This window comes from Zophobas morio, unplaced genomic scaffold, assembly GCF_036711695.1.
Source record: "Zophobas morio isolate AGI-343-1 ecotype UQ-CSIRO unplaced genomic scaffold, CSIRO_AGI_Zmor_V1 ptg000011l, whole genome shotgun sequence".
Taxonomy (NCBI): Eukaryota; Metazoa; Arthropoda; class Insecta; order Coleoptera; family Tenebrionidae; genus Zophobas; species Zophobas morio.
The window spans coordinates 19,054,014-19,070,508 of NW_026972116.1; the positions used below are offsets into that span (position 1 = coordinate 19,054,014).

At 35.0% G+C, this 16,495-nt stretch overlaps 1 protein-coding gene and 1 long non-coding RNA gene across 4 annotated transcripts in view; one reads left to right on the forward strand and one right to left on the reverse strand.

Moving 5' to 3' along the window:
• Nucleotides 1–11,009, forward strand: part of LOC135127129 (uncharacterized) — a 91,746-nt gene extending 80,737 nt beyond the window's left edge. The window contains exons 2-3 of the long non-coding RNA XR_010280173.1: nt 10,568–10,630; nt 10,787–11,009. This is a non-coding gene — a long non-coding RNA (uncharacterized LOC135127129). The remainder of the gene's footprint in view (nt 1–10,567; nt 10,631–10,786) is intronic.
• The window catches only part of LOC135127120 (tyrosine-protein phosphatase non-receptor type 13-like), a 249,908-nt gene that overhangs the window by 3,555 nt on the left and 229,858 nt on the right, over nt 1–16,495 (reverse strand). For 2 of the 3 annotated variants that reach the window (XM_064053452.1, XM_064053454.1), the window contains 3 exons: nt 5,549–5,757; nt 5,139–5,333; nt 4,889–4,963 (listed from right to left, as the gene is read on the reverse strand). In XM_064053452.1, the coding sequence (XP_063909522.1) occupies nt 4,889–4,963; nt 5,139–5,333; nt 5,549–5,757 (479 nt within the window). The remainder of the gene's footprint in view (nt 1–4,888; nt 4,964–5,138; nt 5,334–5,548; nt 5,758–16,495) is intronic. The other variant, XM_064053453.1, reaches the window with a different exon arrangement.

The following is a 16,495-nucleotide window of genomic DNA, read 5'->3' on the forward strand; positions in this document are numbered from 1 at the left end:
TATATTTTTAAATAAACGCTGAAAATACAAGAAGAAATGGGGAGGTTTTTTGTGGATTATAAAAAAAAAACATGATACAGAATTTCAGTTATTTATGGAATACGCAGAAATGAATAAGTTTCTACGTATTTTTTTATGGAAATCTGACAAAAATGTTTATTTCTTACACAAGCAGAATTGTTGAATTATGTGTGTAATTAGCTGGAGAATTAGTGCAGAGAGAAAGATAAATGGTGCTTTGGTGGAAAAGTGCTCCTAAATATTAATTATATTAATTTAAATTGCAGAAAATTATAAGTTTAATTAAAAAGAATTATATAATTTGAAAAAATATTAAAAAAAAGTTCTGTTGTTCGTTCCCCTTTGACTTCGCATCGTACAAAACCCGTAAGCAATGTATTTTATATGTTGTCATTTATCAAAAATCTATCGATTTCTGAAGAAGTTTAATCTTACACAAATTATTATTATTATTAAGTTTTTGCAACTCTGCTTCTATTCGTATTAAAATTTGATTTCTATATATTAAAATGTCATAGTAAATCGAATTATTTCTGGAATTTTTATGACTATCAAAATTGAATTTTTTGGTTTTTTATTACGTTACATTTCAAAAACTCAAGGGTTTTGTACGTTGCCAGGTTAAACGGCACAAACGATAGATGGGTTTTATTCAGAAATTAAAAGACTTTCGGCTTCTACGTAAGAGGCATGTGGAACAGAATGTTCTAAGAAGTTTCATTTGAAAAGAAAAACCTGAGATTTTCAGAATGAGGTGTTAAAAATAACAGCTGACAAAGAGTCTAGAGAATTTTAAAATATTAATTGCGTAAGAAAATGTGAAGGAACTAATATCACGTCAGACAATAGCTGGAAAGGCAATAGAAAGACATATCGTCAATGCCGTTCTTGACAATTCTGCTAGAGTTTTGAAAGTTTTCGATTACAAATAAAAATGGCAGAATGTCAAGACTAGAAAAATTAAAGAGATGGATGAAAAGAGAGAAAAAGAGACAGAGCGAAGAGAAGGTGGTGTGCATGAAAAAAATGAGAAAATGAATGTTCAAGACATTGTAAGAATAACAAGAACAATAGTTTTCTATGATGAAATCAACGACCATATGACATGCAACCACGTAATCGACATCGGTGGGATTTTGTTTCTCGATCGAAGTGATAAATTATCACTTGCGATAAATGTCATTGCGTAGCTTTTAAATTCAAAGTTTGCATTTATTCTTTGCATATAAGCTTATTAAATACTCAAAAGTTTACAATTACCTTAATTTTAAGAACTTATAACTCAGAATTACGATTTTGAACTTCTATTTTGACATAAATTTCGAGGTTATGTCTCCAAAATTTATCACTTCACTCAGAGTTATCGAGAAAATATCACTCCATGAAGACTTGATTTCGTGACAGAATCGAGAAATGTGCCAGAAATGTCTCACCAACTCAGCCTCTCGACCAATCAGCAAACGAGATTTTATCGCTATCGAGTTTTTTTCGATCGAGAAACAAAAATCGTACCTCTGGTGAGAAAAAGAGGGGTCTGGAGTGAAAATCACAATCACATTCGTAAGATCTAAAAAACAGGATAGTTGTGCAAGAAATCAACGACAAAGAAACCGATTAAGTCAAAATAATCAAATCTAGACCAAATTTAATCGTATTTACGGGAACTATATGAACAATGTTGATACGTAGGATTGCCTAAAAAATGGTGTTTTTGATACGGCACTATTTAATATCTTATGGTCTAGATTTAGCAATAAAAGCACGCGAACTGTCTTTAAAATAAAATAAAACTGTAGGAATTTAATTCAAACTTCCAGAAGATTGCAAATTGGTAATTAACTTTTTTTTAATGACCATAGATACCTCGTCAAAATATTTCTATAATTTCCAGCCTCTGGCTTAAAAAAAACAAAATAGTGATACTAAAATTAGTTTACGTATGGTATGGACGTCTGAAACTTACCATTCAGACCGCAGTTGTGGCGAAAATGGCAAAAAATTGTGCAGAACAGAAATATTTATAGACACATGCGAAACTACCACCGTGTGATTTTTTGATTTGTGATCTAGTTTTCGCCGCCCATTACGTCACCAAATTACGTAGGTCGTCTCTTAGAACATACAGCTTGTGTTGTAGTGGGTTGCCTATTATCTCGTGTCTTAAGGTCGATTTAAGATGGATCATTTTGATTTCAATACAGTGAGTCATCAGATCTGATAACGGACTGTCAGTCAGTAGCGTAACATGCACACTTCACTTTATATTTTGCCTTTCTTTTCTGAATATACATGATATTCTTTGCACAACACGATACTCAAACATGTTTTTTATTTCTTGTATGAAAATAAAAATTTTGCAATTAAGCTTTGCCCCTTTGGCACACGACGAATAAAAAAATCATCACAATTGAGATAGGGCGGGTGGGCGGGGCTTACATTTTGCCTTTGTCCTTAATATGTGTACTCATCTTTAAACAACAAGAACGGTCTGACAACAAATGAAAAATTCATCACGATTGAGATCGAGATGGATGGGTGGAGCTTCTATTTGGTAATTTCTCGTAGAAAAATAAGGATTTTACAATTAAGCTCCGCCCCTCGGCCTACAACGAATAAAAAAAAATCATCAGAATTGAGATGGGGCGGGTGGGCGGGGCTTACATTTTGGCTTTTTTTCTTAATATACATAGCCATCTTTTCACAACAAGAAACTTAGAACATGGTTAAAATGGTACATTTTTGCAAAGAAATACGGATTTTGCAATTTCGGAGTCGAGCCTAATTGCAAAATCAATATTTCCTTATACGAATTTTCCATTTTAAACATGTTTTAAATTTCATGTTGTGACAACCAGTCTACACATATTAAAACGAAAAATCAAAATGTAAGCCCGCCCGCCCACCCTGTCTCAATTGTGATGATTTTTTTTTATTGGCCGTGAACCAATTAACTGCAAAATACTTATTTCTTTACAAGAAATAAAAAACATGCTTTTGAGTATTGTGTTGTTCAAAGAATACCATGTATATTAAAACAAAAGGCAAAATATAAACCCCGCCCACCCACCCCATCTCTATTGTGATGATTTTTTTTATTCTTGGAAATTTAACACGTTTAAAATGGCAAATGAAAACTTCATTACTATTTAGATCAGGGCAGGTATGAGTGGGGTTTAATCTTTGGCTTTAATTTTGTCTTAATATACATAGTATTTTTCGAATAACACGATACTCAAAAACATGTGTTACACGGTAATTTCTTGTAAACAAATAACAAGGATTTTGCAATTAAATTCCGCTCCGTTGGCTCTCCACGATTAAAAAAAATCATCACAATTGAGATAGGGAGGATGGGCGGGGCTTATATTTTGCCTTTTTTCTTAATATACGTAGTCGTCTTTTCAGAACAAGAACCTTAAAACAGGTTTAAAATGGTGAATTCTTGTAGACAAATATGGATTTTGCAATTAAGCCTCGTCCCTCGATCTTACAACGAATGAAAAATTTAGCACAATTGAGAATTAAGATCGGGTCTAATCTTTGGCTTTATTTTTTTCTTAATGAACATTTTAGTTTCTCGTAGAAATAAGGATTTTGCAGTTAAGCTCCGCCCCTTTGTCTCACGAAGAATTAAAAAGAATCATCACAATTGAGATAGGGCGGGAGGGCGGGGCTACATTTTGCCACTTCAACGTCAACAACAAATTTACAAATCCTACTTTAACAATATTAATTGTGGTTTGTTTTCATTTTCCCAAATTCGTTTCGCTTATTGTTTTGTCAATTTTCGACAAACATTAACCTTTTTTAAAGCTACATATTTATCTGACAGTGAATCGAAACTATCCAAGGGCGTTTGGCATAGAAGTAGAATTGTGATCTCAAGACAAGTTTTCTTTGAAGATTATAAGAAATTCATGCTTGAGTCTTATTACTTCCGTAATAAACAAGTGAATGGTGAATGGGTGTATGACCCTGTTTTCAGGAATTTCGCGAAAATTTCCTTGGTATTGTTTTTGAAGCCAATTTTTTAAGGACGCTCAGTTATGTGATAAAATTTCTGTGAGACTCATACCATTAAGAAAAAATCAGGAAGTCGCACATTGCGAAAACGTGGACTTGCAAATTCAACTTGTCAGAAAATTATTAGAAAGGTTTGGTTTCATCTATCCGGGTATATAAATTCGCAAAATATGACCATGTGGAAATGTGGAGTACAGAAAATCCTCATTATTTTGAAGAAACGCGTTAGAAAGTCACGGGTGCGAGATATATATATGAACATGCTGCAGAAATTTATTGACCAGCTTGGTCATGAAGAATTGCAGAAAGTAAATTTTCAGCATGACGGCTCAACAGCTCATACAGCTCAAATAAGTTTGAACTTTCGAAGGAAATTTTATGCAGACCGTTTAAGTAGCTCTTTCGACCAATTTATTTTAAATTAAAAACTGAGTCAATTTACAACCTACCTTTCGGCAACAAATTCTTGGGTCTAGATCACAAATCCAAAAAATTACCCGGTATAAATAATTACACAAATCGTACGGCAAATCCTACTACTGTTAATTTCTGAAGCTTTATCAACAACTGTAACAAAGTTAGGAAAAATGGGCGAAAAAAAATACTGTTGTGTACTTCAAATTAGGGTTTTTTTGTTGCGATTTTTCTTGCTTAAATTAACTGCAATAAAACTCTTGGAACGATTTTTCTTATCACAATTTGGGAACAAATAAGAATAGTACGTATATGTGTGACCAATTTGTAGAAAACAATATTCTACGCTAAAATTCTTATAACTAGTATTGTTCTTATTTTTAGATCGCATGCTTTTAACAATTTAAATAAATAAAAGTCTGCGACTCACATTGCACGGATCGCACGTGTATCTGCAGCAAATGTAGGTAAAAACTTTCCTCTGCTGTTCGGGCGTTTCAGGTACCTGAAACCGCAATTCCATGACCACCAAACCCCATTAGAATTAATCCGTCCACGGCGTATTTTTAAATAAATAATTTTAATTCGGGAAATAATCTCGTATGAAAATTGAGCAATTCAGCGCCAAAATTTTGTCAACAATTTCGCACGTATTTAGCCCGAAACAGTGAGTGACTTACGCCGTGATAATAGTCATCCTCTGGAGTACAGTACATCTCCGACGAATGCAAGTTAAGACTAGTGGGCGGTTCTCTTCTTGGTGGCGGCGGAGGAACTTCGGATATGGGACTCACACAGCTCAGTACGTCCGGAGGAGGTCGACACACCTTCAAGTCGACTTGGTTAGGTGCAGTTCTTAATACTTCTAGAGCCTCCTGGAATTTGCATCTTTAATTAAATCTCACGACCCCACCGGCTGCCTGAACACACCGGGCACATTTCGCAGGCAACATCTTGTTCTCGCAAATTAATCCGGCGAAAAAGTGCCCTAATGTCTCTTGTTGGCAAACTATCCTAGACGGGTTCTTTGTGACGAGTGTTTTTGTTAATGCGGAAAGTTGCGAAATTCGCGCCTTTAAAGCGTACTTACATAATTTGTAAGGCCGGTAAGCGTAATTCCGTTAGCTTCTATTAAGAGATCCCCTACGTTTAAAAGACCACAGGCCGACGCTGGCTGATGTGGGAACAGTCTTTTGATTCGTATTAGCCCAGGCCACGAGCCGCCGCTGTCAATACCACCGGTCACGCTCAAACCAAGACCTCTTGAACTTTTCGTTAGTTTCACAATGAAGGTGCTTTCTGAAACGACGAAAACGATATGAAAGAAAAATGGAAAAAATAATGATCTGCTTGCGAAATTAGCCAAATCGGACGCCGTTCGATCAGCTGCGAGTTCACACAAGGGTGGGACGTAACAAGGATGCCTAAATAAATATTCGCGGTGAATGGTTCACATTCTACGACGATTGTGGTTAAGGATGAGCATTTTCTTGATTAATAATAGCATTATTATTTTGACAGAGCAATTTACAAAGGCAGCAAAGCCCTCTTATATTCACATTCGAGGGCAGGTTTCGCAAATTGGAGGGAAGAAAGAGGACACCTTTAAATAATGCGATAGACATGAACAGGAGGAGCATTGTGAATAGCTCTGCCGCGTTCAGAGATAATGTCGCGTATATTTTTAATCTTCTTTGGTGGATTTGCTTCGTGCACTTCTAGATTCTCCATCTCAGACTTATCTTTAACTAATGGGAGCCCCATACATTATTTTTTATGTCCGAAGCTTCCGAATGTATACGTCCTTTTCCTTTCATCTTTCGAGCGTTCTGTGTGACAGACATTTAAATTGAACGCTGAAATACGGGTAGCCCTTATACATTAACTTGAGAGCAAGTTACAATAAAAAAGGGACTAATTCTAAATCAAATAGGGCAACATTATAATTACTAGTAGTTTAACTGCGTCCCTTCGAAATCTATGGATACACGTTTATAAAAAAAATTCTGTGGTCCCTCATCAAGTACCTAGCGGCGATGAATAAATAAATTTTAATTTGGGCTTTGTAGTCATTAAATCAATGTTAGTTCTTACCAATATTTCAAAGTCGGTTATGTAAGCACCAGATTTATACATTTCACAAGGCACATTATTACATCATAGCGATAGAACCATTTCAGGATTATATTTTAAATGAAGCTTTAATTTTAATACGTCATCCGAAATTTCAAATTCAGTTCCGTGAATATTCGGTTTGTGTGTAACAAAAGAGCTAACAAACAGCCAGACACTTGGGAAACGCATATTTTCGTATCCTTTAAGTTTGGAAACGCGTTAGTACGATTTCTCATTTTACGCTCCTGTACTTAAAATAATAATAATAATAATAACGTATCTATTTCAAAGTGGCCATAAAGTAATGCATAGCATGACCAAGCAATGCTTCAATCATTTTTAACGAGGTATAGAAATATTTCAAAGAAGCATGAAATTATTGTTTTGACGCATTTGGTTTCGTTATCATTATTACAAATTTCAACCTATATTTCCAGCATGTCTGGAAGTTCCCGTTAGCTTAACAATGGAGTTCACAAAAAGTCTTAATTTACGCAAAAAATGCTTGTATGATTATTTTTACTCACGATCGCAATGTAAGAAAGTATTGTAAGCGAGTACAGTAGCGACTGCCTAATTTCATATTTTCTCGACGTTTCTTGACCCATACAGTTCGGAAAAATAGGTCTGTCTATCTGTCTATACGAAATTACTGGGCCGATTGTTGTCAAATTTTATACGCATTTTAGGAATATCATATAAATGGTAAAACGCTAACCAAAATTTGACTGATCATCCAAAGCAACAACAGAATGACGTCATCTCCATGTTGTACAACAGTAGACGTTATTTAAATTTTGTAAAATATACTCCCAATGTGGTTTATGAATCCGTGGTAAGTTTTTACCCTCGGCAAACAAATTTGTGGAAAAAAAATTAAAATTGTATATATAAAAACATTTTACAATTTGACATTGCAAGATCGAATGCTTTGAAATTTTTCAAACGTTTTAAGGTTGTCAGAAACATGGTAAACCAATGTTAATAAGTACGGTAGTCTTGAATTTGTGGTTAATGAATCCGTGTTGAATTTTTATGATAGACATCTGGACTTTTGGAAAAAAATCAAAATTATATCACGATTTTTCGATTTTTTAACTTCCGTTTTCTCAATTTTTCGATTTCTCGATTTTCAGTTTTTCGATATTTTGATTTTAATATTTCTTACATTTCGTTTTTTAAATTTTCCGATTTTTCGTTTCGATTTCTCGATTTTTTGCTTTTTCGACTTTTTGATGTTTTGATTGCTCGGCGTCTCAATTTCTCGATCTTTCAATTTTTCGATTCTTCAATAATTTTTCAGTTTTTCGATTTATCATTTATGAATTTTTCGATTTTTCCTTTCGATTTTTTGATTTCTCGATTTTATTTACTTTTTCGATTTTTCGATTTTTTTACGTTTCGATTTCTTGATGTTCCGATTTTTGGAATTCTTGGTTAATTTTTTGGGTTTTTCGATTTTTAAAATTTAGATTTTTCGAATCTTAATTTTTTGGTTTTATGCCATTCCGATTTCTAGATCTTTTGATGTTTGTTTAGATTTCCCAGACTTTTCCATTTTTCGTTTCAATTTCTCGATTATTTACTTTTTCAATTTTTGACTTTTTATTTTTCCCATTTTTCGACCTTTCGAGTTTTTGATTTTTCGTTTGATCGGCGTCTCAATTTCTCGATCTTTCAATTTTGCGATTTTTTGGTTTCTCGATTTTTTTACCTTTTTGATTTTTCAATTTTTCGATTTTTTTACGTTTCGATTTCTTGATCTTTCGATTTTTCGAATTCTCGGTTATACATTTTTTGGGGTTTTCGATTTTTTAAATTTTAATTTTTCGCTTTTGCGCTAACTATTTCCATTTCTTGATCTTTTGATGTTTATTTAGATTTCTCGGTTTTTCAACTTTTCGGTTTTTCGATTTTTTGATTTCTATTTTTCGATATTTCACTGTTGAGATTTTTTTAATTTTCGATTTCTGGATTTATCACGAATTCGATATAACGACGGTTATTCAATTTTCCAAGTTTTCGATTCAATTTTTTGATTTTTCGATTTATCGATTGCTTTAAATTTTCATTCTTTAATTTGTCGATTTAATGCTATATATTTCGATTTCTCGCTTTTGCGACTTCTCGACTTTTAAATTTCTCGATTTCTCGACCTTTTGTGGTTTTGATTTCTCGATGTTTCGATTTTCGATTTCTCAGTTTTTCGATTTTTTGACGCCACAGCTTTTCAATTTAAGAATCTTCCAGTTTTTCGATTGTTCGACATTTCAATTTTTTGATTTTCCAGTTTTTCAATTTTTGAATTTTTGGATTTTTTTAATTTCAGATTTTAGGATTCTTTGATGTTTTAATGTAGCTATTTTTTTATTTTAATCGACATCTCAATTTTGAAATTTTTCGATTTTTGCCCTTTCAACTCTTCAACTTCCGTTTTCGCACTTTTTAGATGTGTTCGTTTTGGGGCTTTTAATTACACGATTCTTCAATTTTTCGTTTCGATTTATTGATTTCTCGATTTTTTTAGCTTTTGATTTCTTGATCTTTCGATTTTTCGAGTTCTTGGTTATAGATTTTTTGGGTGTTACGATTTTAAAATTTTGATTTTTCGATTTCTCGATATTCGGTTGTTTTTTTATATTTCCCGGTTTTTCAATTTTTCGGTTTTTCAATTTTTTGATTTTCCAATTTTTCATACTTCAATATTGAGATTTTTTTAATTTTACAATTTTTCGCTTCAATTTCTCGATTTTTTACTTTTTCGATTTTCCCATTTTTCGATTTCTCGGCGTGTCGATTTCTCGATCTTTCAATTTTTCAATTCTTCAATTTTTCTTCGATTTTTCAGTTTTTCGATTTATCGATTTATGAATTTTTCGATATTTCAGTTTTGGGATTTTTTAACATTTCGATTCTTCTGTTTCGATTTTTTGATTTCTCGATTTTTTTACCTTTTCGATTTTTTTACATTTCCATTTTTCGAGTTCTCGGTTATGGATTTTTTGGGTTTTTCGATTTTTTGATTTCCAATTTTTCGATATATCAATGTTGATTTTTTTTATTTTTCGATTTTTTAAATTGTAGATTTTTCAATTTTTCGTTTTTTGACTTATCAATTTCTGCATTTATCAAGATTTCGATATTACGATTTTTCGATTATTCAATTTCCCAAGTTTTTAATTTGTCAATTTTTTGATTCCTCGATTTATCGCTTGTTTTAAATTTTCAAAATTTGCAATCTTCAATTTTTCAATTTTATGCTATTTATATTTTTCAATGTTTCGATTTTCTGATTTCTGGGTTTTTCGATTTTTTGACTTCTCTGCTTTTCGATTTATGGATCTTTTCGATTTTTCTGTTTTTCAATTTTTGAATTTTTGGATTTTTTAATTTTTCGATTTTAGGATTTTTTGATATTTTGATGTAGCTATTTTTTAATTTTTTGTTTTCTTGATTTTCCAAGTTTTCGATTTCTTAATTTTGCAACATTTCAATTTTGGGAATTTTCCAATTACTATATTTTTCAATTTTTCGATATTTTTGATGTTTGATTTTATTTTTATTTATATGATTTCTCGATATTTCGATTTTTCAAAAAACATTTCCTGCCGCTGGTAATCTGCTTTAAATATATTTCATATTGTCCACACTTGTATGGACCGCATCCCCTTGGAATTTGCGCCCCCATAGCGCAGGGGCTGCGGGAGTGTTCTCAGAAAACAAAAATCCCAAAAAATTTTTATTAATAATTTTCCACCAATTTTTTAACGCACTGTGCTTCGATAAGGACCCATCTATTTATTTTCATCGTTTTTCCACATTTTCAGCATGTTCCAACATTTGTACCACTATTTTCGGTTGGTTTTTAATATATCAGTCATAAACAACTTTTAAATACAGTACCGACCACTTAAAATGTGTTAAGAGGCTAATGTTTTTCCATATCCGTCTATACCTTGAAATCATTTTTTGAAATGAAATTGTATTGTTTCAGACTTCGGGGAAATTCCTAGGACGATGATACCACTCGGCGTAATCTATACTCGTATTTTTTGAGGTGGGTATTTTTTCGTTTTCGTGTAGGCGTACACTAACGAGTGCGTATTTGGGGGCGGCAGTAAAAGGTCCGGGGAAAGATTTTGAATTAGAGTTCCGTGCTTTAACCGCAATCCGTGAGCTCTTGTTTAATTATCCCTGTTCCTTTTTATTTCAGCGTTGAGCCAGGTTCCCGTACAACCATCAAAAAGGACCAATCAGCCATTTAGGTCAATCCAGAGTGATCTATTTTACTGCAAACCACCAAGATTGACGTGTCCCTCCGCATTAAAGGGCTTAATTGAAGGGCCGAGGGAGTAAGTTCGCTGCGAGTGGCACTAACGATTAAATAAAATCGATGTTTCAAACGCACTTCGAGCTTTTTGTGCCGACACCGATATCGAATGCAACACGGAGAAGTGTTTCTGGGTAATTTCCAGAATAAATTCCGATGCTTGCAGAGGTATACATAATTCCGTAAGACGGATGTTTGCAGCGCCTGCGGCGGATATATCATGGAGTTGTTTGTGCAAAGTTAGTACTTATTACATTTCCCAAGATGCTGGTAAAATATCATATAACGCTCTCTACTGTACACACTACATTACACTGCATACATAATGGGGGCCTCTACTTCCATCATCCGTTTTTGTTCCATATCCTTAATAACGTGAGAGACGAAAATGGAGAAAATTGCTCGCCGCAACTGCCACCGCCACCCCCGAACCGCCGGACCGATAAAACCGCCACAAATCATTCGCAGTTAGTAGCCGGCTTGTTTCATCTTGGATTCTCCATTGACTTATGGCCGATAGTAAATTTGCAAGGGATACCCATCCACTTGCAGAAAAAACGCCATTACGTAACCTGGAGATCCTTTCGACACCCCAACTGCGTGTCGACGTGCTATACAAGCTCCATAACTGCTTTAGATGAAAATATCCAGATATATTCGGTACCCGTACCCGTAAACCCAAAAGTAGTAAATTTTTTCACTCTCGATAGAAAAAAACGCAGAATTTAGAAGACGGCAAAAGTTGAAAGAGTTTCGTCATTTATGTAATTCATGTACGTGCAAAATATAAAAGAAAGAACAAAGATTAAGCACAATGGCTCAAGAATATATAAAGTTTCTTGATTGGTTTGGTCAAGTTGTGCAACTATCACAACCTAGAAAAAGAGCTGCTTGGATCAATGATGGATATCCGAAACAAAAAATTGTTCGAAACTTTATAGAACGTAAATTGATAGGACTGCAGCGTTTCTGCCAAGAAAATAAACATAATAGACTATAACCCAAAATTATAAACACAAGAATCAAGTTAAAGCCTTCTGGAAGTTGTCATTAATTGATTAAGAAAACCAACTGGACTATATTTTTAAGTTCTATTAAGTTCTCAACAGAGACAACATAATCTGCTGATATGAATAACAACACTGACAATAATGTCTTGTTCTTCGTGAGATAAATGTCCTAAAACCGATGGAGATACTGAACAAAAGGCAAAATATCAAGATCGAACAGGCATGATGAAGCAAAAATTTTGACGATGACTAGGTGGATAACTTTTTTCACAATGACAACTTCGTATTGGCATCAATAGTCACAAGTTTAAAGAGCTTGACCTTTTTTACCAAGTATTGTAGTAGACGCGAGATTGAACGCTCCTCAGAATTTCCCCGTCCAATAAATAAAATTTCTTCGAAAAGTTATAAAAAACTTGATTCGGCGAAATTTTATTTATTTTATGAAAACCCCTACAAGTTAAAAAATTGTCGACGAGGATGGGATTTGAACCTACGCGTGCAGTGCTCACCCACGCGGGGAACGTTCAAGTTCAACGCCTTAATCACTCGGCTACGACGTATTTGTTTCTACATACGCCAGATCTCAACTACGTGAGCACGTCGCACAAATATTTTTGTAATAAAGTATCAAGGCGGATTCATAAATCACAAATACAGCAGCGTATATTTTACAAAATTTAGAAGGTATTTACTAGGCAAATTGTTGGGGGAAGGGGGGTGTTAAACATATTTTAGCTGTTTTAGAATCTCCACTATCTTGATAAGATACATTTGAAATTTGACAAGAATCAGTCCGGTGGCTTCGGAGATTATCTTTCTAATTAAAACGACACTGACGGACACAAGAAACCATTTTTTCTCATACTCTAGAAGTAATGAAACAGTGAGAAAACATGAAGGTAGCCGTTCACGGATAATCCCTGTTACAATACTTCCTTAGCTTATACTCGGAAAGTAAAAAAAAAAACAACAATTAGAGAAAAATCGAATTTAAAACCCTTATAGAAGTTACCTGGTTAACTTCGAGTATTTATGTTTATATTTAGGTTAGCTAATTCAGCAATCGGCCAATTATTTGTTTTTATCTATTTTATTTTTTGGTGGACCACCTAACCGAACCTAACTTGACACGCCAATATGGAAACAAGCATTTATATTTATACTTCGAAAGAATTCGATTACAATCACGTACAAGCATCAGCGGCCGCATAAAAGAAAATGAAATTTAATTGATTGCCTCCTTAAAACAGGGGAGTGGATGCACCGATTATACAGCAAAACGGTCCGAAAATTATTTTGTTATTGTAATAAGAATTGTTTGCGGTTTGACAGTAATTTTCGAGTAAATGAGGGACGCCCTTATTCGAACGTTTGTTTGGCGCAGCGAATATTGCAGAAACATTTTTATAAAATAATTGTTCGATTCGTAAACTACAAGTGTCTGAGTATATGATTTTATAAAATTAAAAAAATATTTATTGTTAAAAATTTGGTGGCATCACGTTTTTGGTGGAAATGATTAGATAAATTTTGATTGGCATTTAACCATCTACATGATATGCCTAATATGAATACAGAATTTGACAACAATCCGTCCAGTAGTTTCGAAGATTACGTGTTTTACAAAAATGGACACAGAAACCAGTCACACAGACAGACAGACGGAAAGGGGGGCCTACTTTTTTCGTACTCTAGAGGTTATGAAACGTCGAGAAAACATAAAAGTGGCCGATAGTCCGATGGATTCGATTACTAGTACTTACCGACTAAGATAAGACTGATTTTGGCGAATGATATGCTCTCTAAGAAAATAGTGGGCGGGTGGGCGGGGCTAGTATTGACTAAAATAAGACTGATTTTGGCAGATGAAATACCCTCTAAGAAAACAGAGGGCGGGTGGGTGGGGCTAGTACTCACTAAGATAATACTAATTTTGGCAGATGATATACCTTTTAAGAAAATACAGGGCGGGTGGGCGGGGCTTCTACTTGCTAAGGTAAGACTGATTTCGGCAAATGATACCTTCTAAGAAAATAGAAGGGTGTATCATTTACCAAAATCAGGCTTATCTTAGCAAGTACTATCCCCATTAACCCGCCCTCTCTTTTCTTCGAGGTTATGTTATTCGCCAAAATCAGTATTACCTTAACATGTATTAGCCCCGCCCACCCGCCCTTTTTTTTCTTAGACGGTGTGTCATCAACCAAAGTCAGTCTTATCTTAGCAAGTAAAGCCTGTCCGCTCCCCCTGTATTTTCTTATAGATTATTTGAAAAAGTCAGTCTTATCTTAGTAAATACCAGCCCCATTCATCTGCCCTCAAGAAAATAGAGAACAGGTGAGCAGGGCTAGTACTTGCTAAGATAAGACTGATTTTGGCAAATGAAATATCCCCTAAAACAATAGAGGGCGGGTGGGTGGGGCTAGTACTTGTAAAGATAAGACTGATATTGGCAAATGATCTAGCCTTTAAGAAACTAGAGGGCGGGTGGGCGGGGCTTGTACTTGTTAAGAAAGAAGTGATTTTGGCAAAAGATACCTTGTACAGAAGGGTGTATCATTTACCAAAATCAGTCTTATCTTAGTAAGTACTAGCCCCGCCCACCCGCCCTCTCTTTTCTTCGGGGTTATGTTATTCGCCAAAGTCGGTATTACCTTAACATCTATTAGCCCCGCCCACCCGCCCTTTTTTTTCTTAGAAGGTATGTCATCAACCAAAGTCAGTCTTATCTTAGCAAGTAAAGCCCGCCCGCCCGCCCTGTATTTTCTTATAGGTTATTTGAAAAAGTCAGTCTTATCTCAGTAAATACCAGCCCCATTCACCTGCCCTCAAGAAAATAGAGGATAGGTGAGCAGGGCTAGTACTTGCTAAGATAAGACTGATTTTGGCAAATGAAATACCCTCTAAAAACACAGAGGGCGGGTGGGTGGCGCTAGCACTCACTAAGATAAGACTGATTTTGGCAGATGATATACCCTTTAAGAAAATAAAGGGCGGGTGGGCGGGGCTTATAGTTGCTACGGAAAGACGGATTTTGGCAAATCATACCTTCTAAGAAAATAGAAGTGTGTATCATTTACCAAAATCAGTCTTATCTTAGCAAGTACTATCCCCACTCACCCGCCCTCTCTTTTCTTCGAGGTTATGTTATTCGCCAAAATCAGTATTACCTTAACATGTATTAGCCTCGCCCACCCGCCCTTTTTTTTCTTAGACGGTATGTCATCAACCAAAGTCAGTCTTATATTAGCAAGTAAAGCCTGTCCGCCCGCCCTGTATTTTCTTATAGGTTATTTGAAAAAGTCAGTCTTATCTTAGTAAATACCAGCCCCATTCATCTGCCCTCAAGAAAATAGAGAACAGGTGAACAGGGCTAGTACTTGCTAAGATAAGATTGATTTTGACAAATGAAATATCCTCTAAGAAAATAGAGGGCGGGTGGGTGGGGCTAGTACTTGTAAAGATAAGACTCATATTGGCAAATGATCTAGCCTTTAAGAAACTAGAGGGCGGGTGGGCGGGGCTTGTACTTGTTAAGAAAGAAGTTATTTTGGCAAAAGATACCTTGTACAGAAGGGTGTATCATGTACCAAAATCAGTCTTATCTTAGTAAGTACTAGCCCCGCCCACCCGCCCTCTCTTTTCTTCGGGATTATGTTATTCGCCAAAGTCGGTATCACCTTAACATGTATTAGCCCCGCCCACCCGCCCATTTTTTTCTTAGAAGGTATGTCATCAACCAAAGTCAGTCTTATCTTAGCAAGTAAAGCCTGCCCGCCCGCCCTGTATTTTCTTATAGGTTATTTGAAAAAATCAGTCTTATCTTAGTAAATACCAGCCCCATTCACCTGCCCTCAAGAAAATAGAGGACAGGTGAGCAGGGCTAGTACTTGCTAAGATAAGACTGATTTTGGCAAATGAAATACCCTCTAAAAAAACAGAGGGCGGGTGGGTGGCGCTAGCACTCACTAAGATAAGACTGATTTTGGCAGATGATATACTGTTTAAGAAAATAAAGGGCGGGTGGGCGGGGCTTATAGTTGCTACGGTAAGACGGATTTTGGCAAATCATACCTTCTAAGAAAATAGAAGGGTGTATCATTTACCAAAATCAGTTTTATCTTAGCAAGTACTAGCGTCATCCTATCGTTGGTGGGGATGATTATCTAAATTGTGGTTAGCGTTGTATCATCTTTACGATATTCCTAATAAACACACAAAATTTGACAACAATCGGTTCCGTAGTTTCGAACCTGTCTAATAAAAATCCGGACAGACGGCAGACAGACAGACAGACAGACAAACGGACAGACGGGAACGGGAGACCTATTTTTCGTACTCTAAAGGTCATAAAACTTCGAAAAAACAAAATTCGATTACAGTAGTTTCTAGCTTACGCCTAAAAAGTACAAAATTAACGATTTTTAGGTTTTTCAATTATTTGGAATTATAGCTCAAAAAGTAGCAAGACAAATTTAGTTTTAATTATGTTGAAGTATTTTTTTCATGCTGCTTTATATTTCATTGGATTTATTTTCATTTTCATTTTCTACGTAGGTATTTTAAGCGCATTCCGGCT